The sequence below is a fragment of the Phyllobates terribilis genome, unplaced genomic scaffold (genome assembly GCF_046119375.1).
Source record: "Phyllobates terribilis strain yellow unplaced genomic scaffold, ASM4611937v1 Scaffold_5__5_contigs__length_657084704, whole genome shotgun sequence".
Taxonomy (NCBI): domain Eukaryota; kingdom Metazoa; phylum Chordata; class Amphibia; order Anura; family Dendrobatidae; genus Phyllobates; species Phyllobates terribilis.
The window spans coordinates 397208982-397232859 of record NW_027362765.1 but is presented as its reverse complement, the minus strand read 5'-3'; the positions used below and the strand labels follow the sequence as shown (position 1 = coordinate 397232859).

At 47.0% G+C, this 23878-nt stretch overlaps 1 protein-coding gene across 1 annotated transcript in view; it reads left to right on the top strand.

Moving 5' to 3' along the window:
* ADAM12 (ADAM metallopeptidase domain 12) overlaps positions 1-23878 on the top strand; it is a 778476-nt gene that overhangs the window by 663214 nt on the left and 91384 nt on the right. The window contains exons 13-14 of the mRNA XM_073685043.1: positions 1653-1742; positions 9874-10069. Of these exons, the coding sequence (XP_073541144.1) occupies positions 1653-1742; positions 9874-10069 (286 nt within the window). The remainder of the gene's footprint in view (positions 1-1652; positions 1743-9873; positions 10070-23878) is intronic.

Genomic DNA, 23878 nt, shown 5'->3' with positions numbered 1-23878 from the left:
CCTCAAATATTTTTTTTTCTTTTGCAAAATTAAATATTTTCCAAATTCTCACAAATTGCATTATGTATGTAATCCAGCAGTATTGGATAAAACCCGCTAAATGGATTATTATTATTATTATTATTATTATTATTATTATTATTATTATTATTATTATTATTACAGCTTTCACTAATTCTGGTTCCTGGAGGATTTTTATCTTTTAGGATAAAAATTATAAATGATAAATATTCTAAATAGTTGGGTGATGTTTTGTCCTCTACTAACTATTTATTTTTTATCCTTTAGTGCGGGGAAAGCAAGATGATTGCGTTACGAATATTATTTTTTTTGTGTCTGAGAAAAGTGATTTATTAACCACTAATGAACTGAGTTGTCTCCTTTGGGAATTTCCATATTTATGGCCACAATGTCCTAGAGAGCAAAGCGATGAGGGTCTCGCCGTACAAGCCTCACATGCCCTATAAGTACTGTCACTGATGTCCCCATAAAGGCCACAGTTGTCGCCATAGCTGCATGTGCAATTCCCAGATGTGCTAGCCAAATGTGCCCCAGTATTATAAGACCCCATAACAGATTTCCCCATTACCCACAGCTGGTTCTGTCTACAGATAATGTCTTGTTCTTGTGTCAGCCCCAAATACCCCCATAACAGTGCATCATTCACAGATCCCGCATAACAGTGCATCATTCATAGATCCCCATAACAGTGTGTGATCCACTGATCCTTCATAATTGTCATCCTCAGATCCCCCATAACAGCGCATCATCCACAGATCCCCATAACAGTGCATCATCCACAGATCCCCCATAACAATGCATCCTCCACAGATCCCCCATAAGTGTGTCACCCACAGATATCTCCATAACAGTGCATCATCCCATGTGCCCCCATAATAATATGCAAACCATGCAGTAACGCTGCTTAATAAATGCTCCTATCCGGGAATACATATTCACATATTAGGGCTACAGATATAATTCAGGGTTGGGTCAATATTAAGGACAAATGTTTAATAATCCCAACGAGGTTTGGTGTTTGCCAAAATCTTTTCCTTGTGATTCATTATCTGTGGATTGATAACATTTGGATCGGAGCCTTTTATATTACACAGTGAAGAGCGTCTTTTTTTGGCTGGATGATTTTTATGAGTTATTAAGCTGAAGGTCAGAGGGGTTTTTTTTTTATAAAGGCTGAATCGCCCCTTTAAGGACAGTTGGATACAATGTATTCCTGTTTTCCTGCCTGTCCTTAGCGACCTTCCATATAAAGAAACAGTATCTATCAGATGAGAGTATAATGGAGTGCATTGTAGTCATTTCCTATGGTCGGGTCATGCTGGGGCTTGTAGTGTTCGATGGATACAGTATATAACAATTGTGTTGCGTGTATATATTGAATTTGATTCATGAGTCTTCCTGCGCCAAACGGCATCATCCTGCAATTTGTAGAAACCGTACTCCATGTATCCACCTTGGTCTTGTGTTTCATCATTTCACTTTGAAGCTTTTTGAAAAACCATAATGTGAGTGTAGAGAAAGCTGTTCTGTGCCCAAGTGGGATTTAGAGGATCCATTACTCTCTTTTTCAGACATGAAGGAAACACTGACTCCCGCGCCATTCTAAGATATTTCTCTGAATTTCATTGCAGGAATGTGCAAACCCTTGCTGTAATGCCAGCACGTGCCTGCTCTCTCCCGGAGCCGTCTGCGCTCACGGACTCTGCTGTGAAGACTGCAAGGTGATTTTCTTCATATTCATATATTTCAATACATGTTTTTATAATTTAATGTATTATGCGTCCAATGAAAATGTGCGATATAGATGAAACAAGGGTGTTTTTAAAGGTAAATTCTACTTTGGAAAGATTAAATTTAATTTACACAAAATGTTGGAAAACTTTGTAAAAACTTTGAGTAACAAGATATTTTGTTGTGTATTTTTCTTCAGCCTAGAAAGTGTCTCTCACTCCATCAGACTCTCTCTCCCTGTGGTGTATTTTAATAGAGAGTGGCTCCTACTCGAGTGGACTCTTTCTCTCTATTGGGTACTCTAACAGATATTAGCTGCTACTCTAGTGCACTCTAATACTCTAATAGAGAGTGGCTCCATCTGTACTGGACTTTTTCTCTCTCTGGTGTACTGTAATAAAGAGTGTCTCTTACGCTAGTGGATTCTTTCTCTCTGAGACAGACTAATACACAGGGGCTCCTACTCCAGTGGACTATCTCTCCCTGTGGTATACTGTAATAGAGAGTGGCTCTTACTCTAGTGGACTCTTTCTCTTTGTGACATACTCTAATACACAGTAGCTCCTACTCTAGTGGCCTTTTTCTCCATGTGGCATACTCTAATAGAGAGTGGCTCCTACTTTATCAGACTCTCCCTGTGGCATACTGTAATAGAGAGTGGCTTTTACTCAAGCGCACCCTCTCTATCACTGTGTCACACTCTAATAAAGAGTGGCTCTTGCTCTGGCAAATCCTCTCTCATTTGTGGTGGAATCTAAGACAGAGCCGCTCCCATTCTGGTGGTCTCTTTCTCTCTCTCTCTGTGGCATTCCCTAATAGAGAGTGGCTCTTACTCTAGGAACTGTATCTCTTTTTCTCTGGTGGTCTCTAATATAAAGTGGTGCCTATTACTGTGAACTTCCTTTCTCGGTGGCGGACTCTCACACAGAGTTTCTCTTGCTCTATGTGGACTCTCTTACTCCTGTGAATAGGTGATAAATAGCCATATTGGTGCATATTCTTTAGAAAACAAGATCCATTAGGCTAACCCCTGCCATATATCCCCCTAACCCCTCTCCATATATCCCCTGCTCGGCAGACAAATGAGGACGGGCTGAGTAACATCTACATAGATCCAACACGTTGAGTCACTTCTTTTTCCTGATTGCATTTGTCTATCTACAGTGTGATATTTTCCCCCATCGGTCTCTGCTGTGCAGATTGTCTTCCCTCTGTCTCTGTAATACTATTAGTCTGTCATGAATATAACTCTTTCCAGTAAATAAGTTCTAAATGAAATCTGGTTCCTTCCTGTGGCAATTGTTTCACTGTCCGGTTATTCCTCTTTTCTTTTTTTTTTTCTGGGGACTGATAAGAACCCAATGGATCATGACCCTCTTGCATGTGTGAGATTTTGTGGTTCTTTTCTATAACTTTAAAGTCCTACATACAAACATAGGGATTGTGTACATTTAGAAACAGCGCCTCTCTTGTCTTTAAGGCTTTTTCCAGTATTGCTGGTCACATTCAACTTATGCGTATTTTTTTGTAGTGTACACAGTCAATGTGGAAATTACTGTATTTACGTTAGTGAAAAAAATCATTGTGTAATCTGTTTTAAAGAATAGATTGCTATCTGTTGACACATTCCCTTTAAATGTCATATTGTGAAACTTCAGGGGAGTTCCTGTTCTGCATATATTTTTCTTGGACGCTACATAAGACTACATAACAAGATGTCAAGATCCATACTATGACACATTTAATATTTGTGCTCACTTAACATAATTTTTGTAATTCATGCTAAGGTTTACTTATTTATTTGGATTATTTGTGAAGTTTTGTGTTTTTTACATGGATAATACTACAAAAATGCATTTTTTTCTGCCAAAAGTTAAAAACCGTCAGCATTAGCTGACTAAAAAGAATGATAAGAGTAATGGCTGGAGACTGGTTTTAGTCAGTGGGGGCAGCTTTCCCGTAGGCTTCTTCTTTATTGATACAACGGCCCTAAATGAAAACAGACTCTCCCTTCTCTCCAGTCATTTTACAATAATCACTCTCATTTTCGAATGGCACTCAAGACTTTTATCCAGTTATAACATGTTTGTTTTGGAGGGAAATTCATCGTAAAGTTTTCATTTTATTGCCCCCAAGAACATTTTTCTTTTTGTCTGTTAAAACCCTGATGCTAGGGAAAGTTCTAAAATTCACAGCCAAAGAAGCTGAGCTCTTACTGAACATATTCACCCTTTCACTGGTTGTGTTTGTATTATATACAAATGTTGGCCCTTAACTGCGGCATTATATTATTGTGAATGCACTTTTAAAAAATGGACATCTAAAAATGTTTAAAATCTGATTAATAAGGCAATATGAGAAACAATCGTGGTTGGAGGACCCCCAATGTCCCTCCTCTGTAATTAGCTCTGTGCCAATTTGACCTTGAGATGAAGCCTAATCTAAAGACCCCCATTTGCCGAATGAGTATAGGAGCCTCCCGATACGGGTGCTTAAATTTCAACCACCTCTTCTCCAACAGATGATGTGACAGAAAGGTCATGTGGTTGAAATTTAAATGCCCGATCTTTTGGTTTACAGGTTAAGATTCCAAACACATGAGATGATCATTCCTGTGCATAGAGGGAGTGGGGAGAGGAACACATGAGCCGAACATTCATGTGTATGAAGGGAGTCAGAGAAGAAGGCATGAGCCAAACATTCATGGAAATAGAGGGGGTCGGAGAGGAATGTAGCACCCTGGGGGTTCGGTTGCTACAGAGGTATTGCATCTCATCCAGATGTGCGATATCTCACTCTCAGGTAAGGATGGAGTGTGGACCAGGACCCCGACACCTGCATGCATTACACCACATGTCCAGGGGGCAGGGCGACCGATATGCTCCAAGTAGAGCACGACAGTCCCTGTCCCTGGCTGGAGTGGGGGGAGGGAACACCTAGTAAAGGGGGAACCCGGTAGTGCAGGAGCAGGGAGGAAGCAGTTCCTGGGTACACCTAGAGGGAGGTACAAAAGGTGGGGACCATCTTAGTTCAGGGAGAAGTCGGTTCAGTGGAGTCAGAGAGAAGATGTGACAGAGCAGGACTCTGTGGAGCTCTGCTCCGGACGCGGGTCTAGCCTGTGAGGCCCAGTCAGCACTGAAAGGAGAGAGAGAGAGTTGGGGAGAAGAGATGAAGAAGAGCGGAGGAGGCTCCAGGAGCACAGAGGAGAGAAGGGACCCCAGGGGTGTGGACCGGCTGGTAGCCACCATACGCCCGCATCTACCTGAGTAGTGGGGTCAGGCCAAGGGGGAGACCGGTCCCCGAAACTAGTGGAGGTGGGGAACTACCCTCAACTAGAAACCGGAGGCTGTGACATTTTATATGGTGCAGCCCCTCGCTACACCCGCTAGGAAGGCACCACATAGGGTCAGGGAAACTGGCGCCGAAGTTAGCACAGAGAAGGCCCGAGGCAGCCGGACATAAACATGGTCACTGGTGGGGTATGACAGGCCAGAGGAAGGACACGAGAAGGGGGTCCTGCGAAGTACTCCAAAATTATCTGAGAGTTGGCCGAGCCCCCTCACCTGGTGAACATGGTGCGACGTGGGAAGTTACAGCCGGCCGGAGTAACATGGAATAATGAACTGTGAGTAAAGATCCTGGACTGCATTACAGAGACTCTGAGTCATTATTCCCGCGCACCATCACCCCCATCATTCACCTACACTGCCCTGGGGCTACACTCTTCCCGTGGGGAGTTATACCATCCCTGTGCTGCTCACCAACATCAGCCCCAGCGGTCTGCCCTGCAGCGGCGGTTCATCCTGACCGCAATCCACGGGTGGTGTAGTCGGACATTTGAAAATAATGAAAACCATATCAATTGACTGCCACCCTGAGCCACGGGACCGGGTCATCGCCACGGCGACTACAACCCCCAGCATCCCACAAAAGGCCCGGTTCCGGGTTCCCCACATGGCCCAGGGGGCGAGTCAGGAACACATAAGTCAAACATTCATGTATATGAAGGAGTCGGAGAGGAACACATGAGCTGAACGTTCATGTGTATGGGGGAAGTCAGAAGAGGAACACATAAGTCGAACGTTCATGTGCGTGAATGAAGTCGGGAGAGAAACACATAAGCTGAATGTTCATATGTATGGGGGGAGTCGGAAGAGGAACACATGAGCCGAGCATCCATGTGTATGGGGGAGTCTGGAGAGGGATACTTGGTAGCCGAGCCGTCGATGCTGGGGGATGTCATGGTGGCAGTGACCCGGTCCGTGACCCAGGGCGGTCAATTAAAGGAAAAGGTAAAAAGTGAATAAAGTTTTTAGAGACAATGTTCGTGACGCCACCTGTGGCATGTGGCTATATGGGGCCGCCGCTGCGGTGCAGATCCACTGGAGCTGATGGTGACGCAGCAGAGTTGGTTCAGCTCTCCACAGGTAGAGCTAAGCTCCAGGGCAGGATATAGTGATTTTATGAGGAGATAGATGTCGGTGCGGTGTAGTGCAGGGCTGGTGGCGCAGTAATGAGTCAAGGACACAGTGGTGTGCAGTCTTCAGGCTTTACTCACAGTTCAAGGCAGTTCCAGGTCAAAGCTGCAGCCGGTAATGACCACCCAGGTCGTCCTGTGTCCACCGGGGTAGGGATCCAGCAATCTCTCAGGTACCTTAGGAGCACTTAAACGGGTCCCCTTTTCTATGTACCTTTCCCTGTCGTCTCACTGCGCTGGCTCTCGCCCTCCTGCCCTGCTCCTCATGATCAGTGTCCCAAGCCAGTGGCCTCGGGACTTATCGGGCGACGTACTCTCAGTCCCCTGAACTCTATGCGGCCAACTTTTTGGCGATATAATTGTGGCTGTTGGCTGCAGCACCTTGAAAATGCAGTAGCCTCCGGTTGTCTAGCTGAGCCTGATTGTTCTCCACTAGTTTAGGGGCTGGTCCCCTCTCTGCGGCCTGATCCCTCCACGTCAGCATGAATTCGGGCGCACGGGTGGCCTCTGCACTCGCCGTGCCCCTGGGATCCCCTCGGTTCCTCCTGGAGCCCTTCTCACTGCCCCTCTCTTCTTTCAATCCTTCTCCTGGGCCTCTCTCACTGGGCCCTGCTCCTTTCTCCACTCCTCCTGATCAGAGCTGCTCCTGAGCTCCTGCTCATAGCTCTCTATCCTCTGTACTGTTTCCTCACGCTGACTGCTTCTAGATGGTTCCCCTTCTTCTTATACTCCTACCCTCTGTGCTCCACTGAACTTCTTCCTCCACCCACCTCCTCTACCTAGTTCCACCCTGCAGCTAGGGACCAGGGACTGTACTCTCCCTTAGGAGCAATCTCGCCCTTCCCTACTGAAGTGGAGTGTATTGGATGTGGGTGTGTGGGTCCCGGGTAGTACTCCCTCCTTACCTGAGAGTGGGGTACCACACCTCTGGGTTAGATGCAGTACCTCTGTGGCAACTGAACCCGCATGGGCGCCACATGAGCATTCATGTGTATGGAGGGATTAGGGATAGGAACACATGAGCTGAGCATCCATATGTATGGGGGAATCCAGAGAGGAACACATGAGCCGAATGTTCATGTCTATGGAGCGAATCACAAGAGAAAAATATGAGCTGAGCATTCATTTGTATGTGGGAGTCCGTATAGGAACACATAAGCCAAGAGTTCATGTGTATGGAGGGAGTCGGGAGAGGAACACATGAGCCGAGTGATCATGCGTGTGGGGGTAGTCGAGAGAGGAACACATGAGCCAAGCAATCGTGTGTGGGGGTAGTCGAGAGAGGAACACATGAGCCAAGCGATCATGTGTATGATGGGAGTTGGGAAAGGAACAAATGAGCCAAGCGTTCATGGGTATGGGGGGGTCCAGAGAGGAACACATGAGCCAAGCATTCATGTATATGGAGGAGTAGTGAGAGCAACATGAGCCCAAGTGTTCATGTGTATGGTGGGAGTCAGCAGAGAAAATATGAGCCAAACGTTTATAATTATAGTAGGAGTCAGGAGAGGAACACATGAGCCGAGCGATCATGTGTATGGGGTAGTCGAGAGAGGAACACATGAGCTGAGTGTTCATGTGTATTGCAGTTGTAGGGAAAGGAACTAATGAATTGAGCGTTCATGTATGTGAACAAGTCAGGAGAGGAACATATGAGTTGAGCGTTCAAGTGTATGGGGGAATAAGGAGAATTAGCAGTCAGCCAGAGTGTCCACAGAGTTATCTCCCTGGACCCCACCTCGATCAAGTGTTCAAGCGGTTTTAACATAGACAAAGATGTCTTAGTTCTCCTGATATAAAGAGGATTAAGGGTTAAAATTCCAGCCACCCAATCCTTCTCTCCCCAATATCATCTGTCGGGGAATAGTCGAGAGGCCCCCATACACATCGGAGGGTACAGCCAACTTTCATCCAATGAAAGCCTTATTGTCTCCGAGTTGTGGCTTCCATACTTAATGGAAGCCACAGCATTGTGCTAGAACTTTGCATTATATATTGTTTCCAACAGCACCCGATGGACCATAACGACTTATAATGGGGTCCTTTTGATTCCATCATTTTGACTGCAAAAATAACACAAGCCTTATACAGGCTGGATGTTAGAGATTTGATTTAAAAAACCCTCATATAAACGTCTGTGGACATCAGGTTAATTCACACGCGATGACGGATTCATTCACTGATCCGAAAGGGATGTCAAATGCATCATGTCCCATCATGACTTTCTTTCCCAGAATCCATTAATGGATGACATATTGAAAAATTGAAGTAAGCTGATGTCAAAGTGTTTTCTAATCACTTTAACCCCTTAGGGCCAGGAGGAGTTTTGTGCCATAAATGTCCAGTGTAAAATTTAAAAAATTATATATATTTTTTACTTTTTTTATTTCCTAGTTTACCATTATCATCATTGTATTAATTAACCTTGGAGCTGATGTATAATGCTATAGAGGCACATATAACAGCACCACAGAAGCTCAGTGTACCATTGTACAGGCACTGCCATGTGCATTATCTGTTTGGCACCATACACATTATCGATATCGATGGGTTTGGCCAAAAGTTTAATGTGTGTGGGAGCCCCAAGAGCAGATGTCCTAGAATCGAAATATCCAGCATGTACAATTTTGGACTGAGGATCGTTTTGCTCTATAAGAGATAATCCACTGTAGCTCTCGCATTGAGAACACAGGAGTGCTTGGTCATTCCTGTGTATGGAAGACTCTGGCGAGGTAGCCGCCATCCGAATGATCAAAGAAGACAAAGATATTGACTACTGCCAGGTATGACCGGGATACATTTGAGATGGACATAGACGAACTGGAAGTTGTAAAGAACTTCAACCTACTCGAACCAATGGTCACTCAAGATGCGGCGATGACACTGGAAGTCACTAGGAGAATAGCTATGGGCAAATCAACAAGAAGTCACTGGACAAGGTCTTCAAGTCAAGAAACATTTTGCTGGCAACGAAGACACGGCTCGTACATAGTTTGGTCTTTTCTGTGGTAACAGTTGCGAAACCTGAACAATAAAGAAACAAGACAGAAGAAGAATCAATGCCTTCAAAATGTGGTGCTGGAGAAGGATGTTATCAATACCATGGATGGCAAGAAGAACAAATTAATTTTGTAATAAATCAAGGCAGACGTGTCACTAGAAGCAAGGATCACCAAGCTACGACTTGCCTACTTTGGACATATCATGCGAAGAGAGTAATCACTGGAGAAGGACATCATGGTCAGAAGAATAGAAGGAACAATGCAGAGAGGAAGACCAACAACCCGATGGCTTGATACTATCAAGATAACGACGGAGAAGACTCTGGTGGACTTATCTAGGCTTGCACAAGATAGATCATCCTACAGATCGTTCATCCATCAAGTCAACATGGCTCGAGATCGAGCTGAAGGCCATTAAAAATAAAAATGTGGGGCTTTAAGTAAGATATAGTTTGTTGCAAATGGAAGTCAGTTGTTGATATTGGATCCAGTTGGATGAACACGTAAGGCTACGCTGCTGGAGTAAATCAATTCAACTCAATTCATCAGTTGTTGATATGTCTTTTAGATTAGAGCTCACTCTGAACACTATAAATCATAAAAATCTGAACATTAATTAACATCGTACTACTTATTTCTCAGCTTAAACCAGGTGGGACTCCATGCCGAGACGCCAGTAACTTCTGTGATCTACCAGAGTTCTGCACAGGAAGCAGCGCACACTGCCCAGCTAACGTCTACCTACACGATGGCCACCCTTGTTACACCCTGGATGGATACTGCTATAGTGGCATGTGTCAGACCCATGAGCAGCAATGCGTCACACTGTGGGGTCAAGGTAGGTACACCTTTAACTGAAACCTTTTTTTAATTTTTTGTATCGGTCTAACCAGTTAACACTATGTACTCGTATCAGTATGAAATTATAGAATTGTATACAGTAGGCACTTTATAGTAATATCACTATAGACTTGGTCTAGTTCTCCACAATCAGGATCGAAAAATGCCAAACAGCTCAATCTGCATCCAGATGGGCCACATCAAGAAGCATTTTTTAAGTTGTCATCAGAATCAATTTAAAAAAATGGTTGACCTTGCTAAAAACCAGAGTTCCCCTCTCTATTGCCATTTTTCAGTAAATTGGGGTTGTTCCTAGGAGGTTGTTCCATGATAAATAGATAAAAGATAAACCAATGAAACTACTCTTCTGAAACAGTACCACTCCTGACCGAAAAGTATATCATAGCGGAGGTCTTCAAGGTTTTATATCCTCCTTCCCTCAAGTCAAGTGAAAAATAGAAGTTTTTACTACACTCAATTGGGATTATTCCAACATGGCAAGTTATCATCTACCCCATTGCTGAGCACTGGGCATCCCTCCACTCTGATCTCTTTAAGGGTCGTCTTATAAGTCAACCTCATTCATGTGCCATATCAGGACATATGGACATAATAGAAGGGGAAAGCCAGGATGGAGAGGAGAATTGAGCTAACTTCCAGCAGCAGAATGTTATTTCAGTGGCCATAATCAGAAACAGGTTGCCTCTTATGAGACACAACCCTTTCAAAGGGAATCTGTCAATAAGATCAACATACCCGAAACGCATACAGTACAGACCAAAAGTTTGGACACACCTTCTCATTTAAAGATTTTTCTGTATTTTCATGACTATGAAAATTGTACATTCACACTGAAGGCATCAAACCTATGAATTAACACATGTGGAATTATATACTTAACAAAAAAGTGTGAAACAACTGAAAATATGTCTTATATTCTAGGTTCTTCAAAGTAGCCACCTTTTGCTTTGATGACTGCTTTGCACACTCTTGGCATTCTCTTGATGAGCTTCAAGAGGTAGTCACCGGAAATGGTCTTCCAACAATCTTGAAGGAGTTCCCAGAGATGCTTAGCACTTGTTGGCCCTTTTGGCTTCACTCTGCGGTCCAGCTCACCCCAAACCATCTCGATTGAGTTCAGGTCTGGTGACTGTGGAGGCCAGGTCATCTGGCATAGCACCCCATCACTCTCCTTCTTGGTCAAATAGCCCTTACACAGCCTGGAGGTGTGTTTGTGGTCATTGTCCTGTTGAAAAATAAATGATGGTCCAACTAAACGCAAACCGGATGGAATAGCATGCCGCTGCAAGATGCTGTGGTAGCCATGCTGGTTCAGTATGCCTTCAATTTTGAATAAATCCCCAACAGTGTCACCAGCAAAGCAGCCCCACACCATCACACCTCCTCCTCCATGCTTCACGGTGGGAACCAGGCATGTAGAGTCCATCCGTTCACCTTTTCTGCGTCGCACAAAGACACGATGGTTGGAACCAAAGATCTCAAATTTGGACTCATCAGACGAAAGCACAGATTTCCACTGGTCTAATGTCCATTCCTTGTGTTCTTTAGCCCAAACAAGTCTCTTCTGCTTGTTGCCTGTCCTTAGCAGTGGTTTCCTAGCAGCTATTTTACCATGAAGGCCAGCTGCACAAAGTCTCCTCTTAACAGTTGTTGAAGAGATGTGTCTGCTGCTAGAACTCTGTGTGGCATTGACCTGGTCTCTAATCTGAGCTGCTGTTAACCTGCGATTTCTGAGGCTGGTGACTCGGATAAACTTATCCTCAGAAGCAGAGGTGACTCTTGGTCTTCCTTTCCTGGGGCGGTCCTCATGTGAGCCAGTTTCTTTGTAGCGCTTGATGGTTTTTACAACTGCACTTGGGGACACTTTCAAAGTTTTCCCAATTTTTCACACTGACTGACCTTCATTTCTTAAAGTAATGATGGCCACTCGTTTTCTTTACTTAGCTGCTTTTTTCTTGCCATAATACAAATTCTAACAGTCTATTCAGTAAGACTATCAGCTGTGTATCCACCAGACTTCTGCACAACACAACTGATGGTCCCAACCCCATTTATAAGGCAAGAAATTCCACTTATTAAACCTGACAGGGCACACCTGTGAAGTGAAAACCATTTCCGGTGACTACCTCTTGAAGCTCATCAAGAGAATGCCAAGAGTGTGCAAAGCAGTTGTAGCACCCTGAGGATTCGGCTGCTACAGGGGTATTGCACCTCAACCCAGAGGTGTGATATTCCACTCCCGGGTAAGGATGGAGTGTGGAACTGAGCTAGTAGGCTGCATGCACTACACACATCCCATTTCCGGGGAACAGACCGATGGTACTCCCACTAGAGAAATGTGCAGGTACGACAGTGTCTGTTCCTGGCTGGAGTGGGAGGGGGGTGGAACATCCCAGTAGTGTAGGGGCAGATAGGGGGAGCAGCCTGGGTAAAGCTAGGAGCTCATTGGGTGCTGGTCACCTGAGCTCACACATAGAGGGAGCATATAAGGTGGGCACCATCTTAGATCAGGGTCAGTCTGTGAGACGTCAGTCAGTCTGTCAGAGTGTAACCTGAGAAGCAGAGCAGAGGAGGAGAGAGAGAGACCCAGAGGCGCAGAGGGGACCCCAAGAGCCCATAAGAGAGCTAATAGGGTGAAGGGTCGGCAACAGGGTACCGGATCCCAAGCTGGCAGAGGCTACAGCACACCTTAGCCAGGAACCGGAGGTCGTGGGCAGGATCTGCCACGATCACCCACTAAATCCACCCGGAAGGCAGACCAAGAATAGGGTCAGGGAGCCCAGAGGAGGCTTGACCAACAAGAGGCCCGAGGGAGCCGGACTTAGGTGGATCCCTGGTGGGAACGGCCAGAAGAAGGGAGAGACAGAAAGGAGCTCAGGACCACACTCCGGAGTTGCCTGGGAGTTGACCGAGTCCAGGACCTGGTGGACGCAGCACGGCTTGGGTGGTCACTGCTGTACACAGTGACCCGAGCAACACCAGTAAGTAAAACCCTGGAACTGCATTTTATGCCTCTGAGTCTCCTTGCTGCACCTTCACAACCACCATCCTCCACGGCTGACCCCCTGAGGCTATACCCCTCCCGTTGGGGGTTATACTACCTAAGCTGCACACACATCACCAGCCTCAGTGGACCCTGCTGCAGCGGCGGCCGTAGTGACCGCAAATCAACGGGTGGCGTAGTCGACACAAAGAACTCTAATAACATCTGTAGGACTGCCACACACTGAGTTTGACACCCTGGGCACGGACCGGGTCACAGCCACTCGGAGACTACAACCCCCATCTGATCCGGCTCCGGGTATCCCTAACAGCACTGGCCCAGGGGGCGCGTCAACTTTGGCGTAGTCGGCAGGATAACGTGCCCGCAACAACCGGGTACTGCGTGCCTGAAGAGAAGTTCACCGTTACCTTAAAAAGAAGTCTCCCGCCGGTTCCGGAGGGTCCCCGCCATCGGGCCCCATCACAGGTCGTTTCCCGCCGGTTATCCGCCATTTGCAGCTTTTTCCCGCCATCCATGGAGTTTCCCGCCACTGGGAGACGATTCCCGCCATTTCCGAAGATTTCCCGCCTTGGGGGAGCGGACGCCATTATGGGCGTGCCAGAGGGTGGCAAAAGGCCACCTCCCATCGTGGGCCAGGTCGAAGAATGGCGCCAAAAGTGGAAACCGCGCCCACCAACAGAGACTGTGATGCTGGAAGTGTCCATCAGCGTGAGAGAACTGCCCCTGGAACTGAAGTTGCCCCGGGACCACCCTCAATGTGGGCGGAGACAGAACAAGAGAACGAAGATGGGTGCAGCCTGGAGGAGTCTGGAGAGAGCGCACCCGGAGACAAGACGTCTGGAAGAGAGTCCAGAGAGAGCCTACCCGGAGATGGAGGGAGAGTCAGGCAGCACCGACCCAGTGGTCAGGAGCCTGTTGCAGGTCGCCACTCCAGAAGGCCTGCTGGAGATCCTAGCACAGCTCCCCCGAGACCGGGAGTGTGCACAGACCGCGCTGGAGGGCCTCGCACGGAGGATGGCCCGGGTGCAGCGAGAGACGTTGGCGGAGTGGAGCCGAGAGATGGCCCAGCAGACCGAAACCCAACAGCGGAGCACGCCACCCGAGACGAGGAGACAGACCGCCTCTGAGGATGGCGCAGGAGGAATGAAGGCAGGAGACGGCGCCGAGAAGGGAGCCGAACGGACGGAGGCAGGTAAAGGGGACGTCTCTACCCCGAGCCGGGAAACCGCGTGCCTGCCCCAGCTCCCCGTCGCAGAGCCCGAAATTCCCCCTGCCGTGCCCGTCGCTGCATCGTCACCGCCGCCGACTAGGCCTCAACCGGAAACCGCGGCCGCGACCCCTGTGACGTCACACGCCTCGACCCTGAGCGCGACCAAACAGGAAATACCATCGGCCTGGTCGCAAGGCCTAGTACCTCCGGGCGCCGCAATACCAACAGCGCCCCCTGCCTCCGCGGAGCCACCGGCCTGGTCGCAGGGCCGAGTAACCCAGGGCGCCGCCGTTCTTACGGTGCCCTTTGCCTTTAAGGTGCCCCAGGCCTGGTCGCAAGGCCTGGTCGACCCGGGCGCCGCTACCATCAACGCGCCCTCAACATCTAGAGTGCCGCACCTGGGTGAAGACTTGTTCGCCCAGCATACGTGCCCGGATGGGCAGCCCTTCATATGGCCCCAGGAGTACATTCAGCTGGAACTCCAGAGAGCAAGGCCCATGTGCGAGCCCCTGATTCCGGCTCCGAAGCCCGTAAAGAGGACCTCGCCCCCGCTGGAGGAGGCACAGTTCGAGTGGGACCCCACCGGAGAAGACCTCATGGGGTTCACTCAGGAGACTCGGGCGGCCGCAGCGGAGCGTGCAGAGTGCTGCCGCCAGCAGCTCGAAGTCTTCGAGAGGGAGCGGAGAGAGAGGCGGGTCCGGGAACAGCAAATGCAGATAAGGAGCGCGGAGCAGAAGAGCCGGACCAGGAGGAAACCCCGTGCAGCTCATGGTCCCCGTGCCACCGGGACTGTGATAAAATTCAACATGCAGCATGGGTGGGGCTTCATTAGAGACCATCATACCCCCGGCGACGTCTTTGTGACCCGCAGAGACGTAGAAAGCCATCTGCCGGAGGGACACAGAGGTCGTGACCTGTACGTAGGGGACGAGGTCACCTTCACCCGGCACAAGTGTGCCAAAGGACCCTACGCCCTCCATGTGCATCGCCTGACGGAGGAGGAGCTGCGGTGTGAGGAGGAGCAAGAGGACCCGGACGGGTCTGAAGAATCTAAAGAAGGAGCAGGAGGACGCCGTCGTTGAAGTACGGTAGAGAGAGACTGTACATAGTTACCCGTCAGGGTATAAGAACTGTTCTAGTTAAAATATAGTCCCCGTTGGGACCGGCCAATTGAACTGAAACCCGTGTGTCCCTATTCCCACTGACCGAGGACTGAGAGCGGTCATTCCTCCCTAATACCTGGCCGAGGACTGAGAGCGGCCATATCCCCTTGTATATAGTTGCGCTTCCTAAAGCGCCCCCTACCGGTTTTATAGGGAACTGTTTTATTCCAAGAGAGACTGTCGCACTTTACCCGGTCACAAGTTGCACCGTGACCGGAGGAACCAGAAACAAGAATGTTATTTATATGAAAAGTTCATTGCTGATATATATATATGATGTTTTCTATGTTTATGTTTATGAAAAAAATTGTATGTTTTGGATGTTTATATTTTACAGCCCGAGGACGTGCTGTGATTTACCAGGGGGGAATGTAGCACCCTGAGGATTCGGCTGCTACAGGGGTATTGCACCTCAACCCAGAGGTGTGATATTCCACTCCCGGGTAAGGATGGAGTGTGGAACTGAGCTAGTAGGCTGCATGCACTACACACATCCCATTTCCGGGGAACAGACCGATGGTACTCCCACTAGAGAAATGTGCAGGTACGACAGTGTCTGTTCCTGGCTGGAGTGGGAGGGGGGTGGAACATCCCAGTAGTGTAGGGGCAGATAGGGGGAGCAGCCTGGGTAAAGCTAGGAGCTCATTGGGTGCTGGTCACCTGAGCTCACACATAGAGGGAGTATATAAGGTGGGCACCATCTTAGATCAGGGTCAGTCTGTGAGACGTCAGTCAGTCTGTCAGAGTGTAACCTGAGAAGCAGAGCAGAGGAGAAGAGAGAGAGACCCAGAGGCGCAGAGGGGACCCCAAGAGCCCATAAGAGAGCTAATAGGGTGAAGGGTCGGCAACAGGGTACCGGATCCCAAGCTGGCAGAGGCTACAGCACACCTTAGCCAGGAACCGGAGGTCGTGGGCAGGATCTGCCACGATCACCCACTAAATCCACCCGGAAGGCAGACCAAGAATAGGGTCAGGGAGCCCAGAGGAGGCTTGACCAACAAGAGGCCCGAGGGAGCCGGACTTAGGTGGATCCCTGGTGGGAACGGCCAGAAGAAGGGAGAGACAGAAAGGAGCTCAGGACCACACTCCGGAGTTGCCTGGGAGTTGACCGAGTCCAGGACCTGGTGGACGCAGCACGGCTTGGGTGGTCACTGCTGTACACAGTGACCCGAGCAACACCAGTAAGTAAAACCCTGGAACTGCATTTTATGCCTCTGAGTTTCCTTGCTGCACCTTCACAACCACCATCCTCCACGGCTGACCCCCTGAGGCTATACCCCTCCCGTTGGGGGTTATACTACCTAAGCTGCACACACATCACCAGCCTCAGTGGACCCTGCTGCAGCGGCGGCCTTTTGACCGCAAATCAACGGGTGGCGTAGTCGACACAAAGAACTCTAATAACATCTGTAGGACTGCCACACACTGAGTTTGACACCCTGGGCACGGACCGGGTCACAGCCACTCGGAGACTACAACCCCCATCTGATCCGGCTCCGGGTATCCCTAACAGCACTGGCCCAGGGGGCGCGTCACAGTCATCAAAGCAAAAGGTGGCTACTTTGAAGAACCTAGAATATAAGACATATTTTCAGTTGTTTCACACTTTTTTGTTAAGTATATAATTCCACATGTGTTAATTCATAGTTTTGATGCCTTCAGTGTGAATGTACAATTTTCATAGTCATGAAAATACAGAAAAATCTTTAAATGAGAAGGTGTGTCCAAACTTTTGGTCTGTACTGTATATGAACAAGCAAATCTTTGAAAGCTAAATTCACCGACATCTTTATATCTTCTATCTGTTGCTGCATTCTTGAGTAATTAGTGTTTTAATAAATATGCAAATGATGTGTTAATTGCTTTGGGTATGGCGGAGCATTTCCCAAGCCTCTGCCTCTGAAGGTTGTTTTTCTCCCGGCCAGCAACAGCCTCTTTAGCTTTGTTTGATGGCTCACTGTCTGTGTGACATAAAGCGTCGGACAAGGAAATCAGACAGTGAGCTATCAATCAATCTAAATAGGCTAGTTCTGGGCAGGGAAACAATGTCATAGGGCAGAGGCTTGGGAAGTTCTCTACGCGCAGAGCACTTAACACCTCATTGAATATGAATTAAAACGCTGATTTATTTGGAATGCAGCAACAGATAGAAGATATAAAGGTGTCAATGGATTTGGTTTTCAAAGACCTGTATGCCTTTAAATGCTGTTTGGAGGGTTGATCTTATTGACATATTCCCTTTAACTGACCAAAATGGGTGGTGGGACAAGACTTTTGGGCTTCTAAAGTCATTGTTGCTGTTTGCTGAATGTGAAGCACCAACCCCATCCAGAGTTTAAGGCGCTGAATACCGGGCAGTCTATATCCCGTACCTTATAAACCTCTCATGACAGATTGGTCATATGTGGAAACCAGGAGAAGTAACTGTGCTCGAGACTCTTGTCCTTCTGGTTTATATACGTAGATGTCTCCACTTTATAGCTGAGAAGAATCACGGGGGAAGCTTCGAAAGAGGAGCTGTCAGCTTTTTTGACAAGTCTGTTCTGATACATAATTGCATTACTTATAAAATGACCGTTCTGGAGATCTGCCAGACGTTTTTGGGCCAGACTTCTGTTTTTCATCCTGGAAATGTAGGAATAAATACAGTGTTAGCATTGTCCTCATCTGCCGTGTCCTAGTTGTTATCAGGCTGTCAGTACTAATTGGACATTGTTAGACTATGAAGGTTGTCAATATATTTGTACATTTCCAGGAGGAACAAAAGAGGAAAACAACAATATGAGTTAGAAAAACTTAAAGGGCCTGATTCATAAGTGCATTTGCGCCTCTTTTTTGTTGATTTTTAGTGCTTTGCGCCTTTTTTTCTGCCATATTCATCTTTCAATGTGCATCTTTTTTTCACATCCATTTTATATGTATGCTATCTTAAAGGGCTCCATAAAAAGTCAATGAGGTCTGTTGGGCGCTCTTTGTGCCCATAATGTGCCTGATCCAGCACTCCTTCATTTTCGGTTTTTATGATGGAACACAAAAAGAAGAAGTTACTTTGCAGAAGAAAACTCAGCTTTAGACCAAATTCACATGAGCATCAATGCACCAGTATTACAACCACAAGTCATAGCCCAACTGCGGGTCCAATGACCCTAATAAACACGCTGGCAGTTTGGGTCATGATACCTGCGGTGGGGCTAGGACTTGAGTCCATAATAGGGCACTGATGTGCACTTGTGTGAAATTGGGCCATGAGTACAGATGGGTGAACACAAACTTACAAATTCGGAGTTCGTACCTGTCCGGTGGTAAACACCGAACATGGACTTTCCCTGGAAGTCCATACCAATGTTCGGGAGTTCTGGGGTAAGTCCGGACAAGAGAGAGAGCGAGAATTTTTTCCATTTCCAGTTCGGGTAACCTTTATTTTCAATGAGGTTCAGGTTCTGGTTGAAGTTCGGGTACAGTTCTGGTATCCGAGCCGAACTTTGAAATACAGTTGGGGATGGGTACCAAACCTGAACTTCCATTGGTCCACCCGTCCCTACCGATGAGTACGCAGCTCATCAGATAAATTTCTATGCAAAAAAATATATATATAATTTTCTGGTCTGCAAACCTTCATAAAAAAGTGTTGAAAATGTATTTTCTGGTATTGTATTCATGGAGCACGACAGATATAGAAAGCGCTCTGGAAAATGCAGAATTATACAGGAGTCACTGCCGGAGGACTGGGGAAGAAGAAGCCTAGCGAAGAATCTTACCATTAATTATCCCAGTTGGACTGACACGCGGCAGCATCAGGTCAGGATTGTAGATGCTGGAATACATGTTTAACTCTGAGCTTCCTGAGTGGAAAACTTCCTGAGGAAATGGCGCTGACTGAACGTTTTATCAGTGGGCTCTCCTCCGCTCATTCACAGCTCCTGATAAACACGTCCTTATTTACCAGTGATGATGTAACCAGCGATGACTTCCCACAGTAACATCACGGCCTGACAGATGTTTCCTGTTACCCCTGAGGTCAATCCCCATGTAGTAATTAGAATTAATTACATTTAGTAATTAGCAGAACCAGAGGAATAACCTGAAGTTCCCTGGTCACATTACAAATTCTGTAACATGGCCCCCACATGCAGTTCCTGGCAGATCGCTAGGTTGGAGTATTCCAGGCTGACTCACCACTGTTGTAGTCTTTGTGGGGGTCCCATTGGTCAGAATCAGTAACCTAGCTGGTGGGTACAAGGGCAACGGCACGGGCACCCCCAGTCTCCAATATCCCTTTCAATTGCATCTGCATCCACCCGATACAAGTGAAGCTGAGGGTACAGCAGTGATCACACTTCGCGCCCTACCATTTTTCACCTTTTGTCCTGCAGCATACGTAAAGCTAGGGCCACATTCAGATATCAGTGTCCCTGCGCAGGTGGAACAGTGACATCATTGCATTGCACCGCCCACGCTTAGCCGTAACTACAGAAGAGGCTTCCCTTTTCAGGGGATCCAGATTAGGAGATTATAATTTTATTTATTTCTGGCTCACAAAATTGATCATTTTAATGATATATTGCGCAGAAAGGGGGCATAATTAATTTTAAGAGGGCGTTAATTATTTTTAAAGGGTACATTATTACTTTTTAAAAGGACATTAAAGGAGACTATAACATCTTAAAGAGATTCTAACATTCTATCATCACTTTATATGGAGGTATAATAACTTTTAAGAAGGCACCATAATTACTTTTTAAAAGGGGCATCATTAGATTTTCAAGGCTCCATATTACCAAATGATCTGGCTTCCCTATCATCATTTTGGTTTGTATTTAGTACCAAAAGGTAGCATTTAGGCAGTCTAAATGTGGCCTTTAAATGAGCTGGAGATTGGCTAGATGTTAGCCAAGTTGATTGATATCCTATTTAGACCGTCTGACTGCACTTCTAGAACACCATGTTATCGGTAGCACATATCCTGTGCTGTCAAGAACGAGCTTGCTTAAAAATCATTTCACCTGTAGAACGATCATTTTGCTATTTCATTGGGTGATTGGCAGTCTGTTTAGACAGGCCGATTGGAAACAAGCGTTCCTAGGAATGTTAATTTCCGATAATTGTCCAGTGTAAATGCGCCCTAAGACTTGGTTTTCACAGGATGGTTTATTATGATTTTAACACTTTTTTGTTTGCTTCTTAAGTACATAAAAAGCATGTGAAAAAGTATTTTGACAATTGTTACAATTTTGTAATGCAGTTGTCACAACATTGTTGTTTGATGTCCTGGGGCTAGGGGATCCTTCCCTATCCCTGCTCTCCAGATTACTTCTGATGGTGAGGATGCCGGGGCCACGTGCCTTGCTGAGCTCTTAAATCAGTCCTTATCTGTCCCCTCACCCACCCAGGGAAGTGGGGAGTTATAGTGTATAAAAATAAACAAACCAGACTAACAAGGAAAGATGTACAGGGCTAACTGAAAATACCAATCATACAAATATGCATTCACAAACAGCAGAGTTAAACACCAGGTAGTAAAGGAAGGAAAAAACAAATAGTAGAGCATGAGGATATGTACAGAGACAAATAACCAAGCAACAGTCTTTAGAACAACACTCCAAACGCCACCTCAAAGAACCAACATTTCCAACTCCAGAACCAGGCAGTAAGAAACTAACACTGGTAATCCCTGATTCCCAGAGGCAAGTATATATAGCAGAGGGGAGTGACCAACAGCTGAGATCATCAAAGCAGGAAAGCTCCAGAAGCTCCCAACTGAACAGATTAACCCCTGCACTGCTAGCAAAAACCTGCACTGTTTAATTTGGTGGTGAAGTGCTTCTAATCAGCGCAGGAGTACATGAAATCAGACACTGGGGTCTTCTGGCCCCTCTCTGTCACGGTAAACAACCGATTCTTCACAAGAGCCCCTGATGGTGTAGTTAGATTTGAACCCAGGTGAACGCCAGGTGCTACTCCAGGACGGACCCCAGAGCCGCAGCAACTGACTCCCAAGGGGAAAGGGAAGCAGAACCTGCCAGGAACTGGTTAGCAGGAGGTATGCGTCTAGTAGTCAAATGCAGGATCAGGCACAAGCAGGATAGACACGGGAACATGGGACGGTCACAGGCGCATGTCCACAGGTGCTGGTTCCGATGGGTCAGGATCGGGACTAGGCACAGGCAGGGCAGGTTCGGGTGTAGGTACAGCAGGAAGGACAGGATCAGGTGTAGACTGGGTGGACAGGGTCAGGTAAACGGGACAGACAGGATCAGAGTCAGAGAGTATGGGTACAGGGACTAGGTACAACTACGTAGCTGGAAACTCACTGGTACTAACGTTGCTAAGGCACCTCCCATTTGGGGAAGGTGCCTTAAATACCTAATGTCTCCCAGCCATTGGCTAGGGACATTTTTCGAAGAGTGCTCACAGCCCCTTTAAGAAGCAGGGCAAGCGTGCCTGCGTGCCCTAAGCATTCTCCCAGGAGACCTGCGTGCCCTGCGCAAGCCCTGGGAGGTGACAGAGATGGCGGGAATCGGAGCAGCATGCTCATGTCAGTGAACACGCCGGCCTCCCTGATGAGAGGGAGAATGTGATACATGCAGGGGCGCTGGCGCTATTCTAACATTAGCTACATCCAAGAGAAAGATTGTGCCAGCCAGGGACGGCTCCAGGTTTTCATGGGCCCCAGGCAAAAGAGTCTCAGTGGGCTCCTTTAACACATACCACGATTCATGATGCACAGATACCGCAGAGAAATATATAGATATAATACAATGCCGAAGATTTCACTGACTGCTTACATTACATGAGTGATATCTATTGTAAATTCCACGTACAATAGCTCAGAAACCGGCGAATCCTCGCAGCACACAGTGCGTGTCCTGGGGGGGATTCAAGAGATTTAATTTTAGACCGGACAGTATAGTCCTCCATACAGTATTATGGGCACCACATAGTCCTCCATACAGTATTATGGCTCCCACATAGTCCTCCATAAAGATTTATGTTCACCACATAGACCTCCATACAGAATAATGGACCCAATATAATGCGCCATACAGAATAATGGGCCCAATATAATGCTCCATACAGAATAATGAACCCCATATAATGCACCATACAGTATAATGGACCCCATATAGGGCTTGATACAGTATAATGGACTCCATATAATGCCCCATACAGAATAATGGACATCATATAATGCACCATACAGAATAATGGACCCCATATAATTCTCCATACAGAATATTGGACCCCATGTAGTGCTCCAAACAGGATAATGGACCCCATATAATGCTCCATACAGAATAATGGACCTCATATAATGCACCATACAGATAAATGGACCCCATATAATGCACCATACAGTATAATGGGCCCCATATAATGCACCATATTGTATAATGGGCCCCATATAATTCACCATACAGTATAATGGGCCCATATAATGCTCTATACAGAATAATCCCTAAAATTTGTAAAGTGCTGCGGAATATGTTGGCGCTATAAAAATAAAAACTATTATTATTATTATTATTATTATTATTATAATGGACCCCTTATATTGCTCCATAAAGAAAAATAGCCCATATATTGCTCCATACAGAATAATGGACCCCATATAATGCTCCATATGGAATAATGGGCTCCATATATTGCTCCATACAGAATAATGGCCCATATATTGCTCCATACAGTATAATGGGCCCCATATATTGCTCCATACAGTATAATAGACCCAATATAATGCTCCATACATAATGTGCCCCATATAGTGCTCCATACATAATGTGCCCCATATAATGCACCATACAGTATAACAAGCCCCATATAAGGCTCCATACATAATGTGCCCCATATAGTGCTCCATACCGGAAAAAAAAATCAAATACTCACCTCTCCTCGCTGCTCTGCTCTGGTCTCCTCAGCGTCGCCATCTTCCCACTCTCTGCACTGTGACTGCTCAGCAGAGGGCGCGCTGAAGTGACATCATTGCACCCTCTGCCCTGAGACGTCACAGCAAGGAGACGTGAAAGATACAGGAACCTGCGGAGGAATGGGGAGAGGTAAGTATTGGAGATGCCAGGGCCCTGAGCAAGCAGGGGGGCCCACTCGTGGGCGCTGGCATCAGGACCCCCCCGAGTCACAGGCCCCATAGAGCGCTGGTGTCCGTGACAGCGAGTGGGCCCCCCCACTTGCTCAGGACCCCGGCACTTGCCCGGGTGCTCTGGATGCTGATGCCGAGCCTGGTGCCACCTGCACAGAACATAGTGACACTGTGGCTGGATGGCTTGGATCAAGAAGAGAATTGTGCCACCCCCTGAGAGATACTGTGGCACCCCAGAGGGTCTGGTTACCACAGTGGTATCGCTTCCCTCAAAAGAGGTAATGCCATGTCTGGAGGAAAGCAGGGGTTTCCTG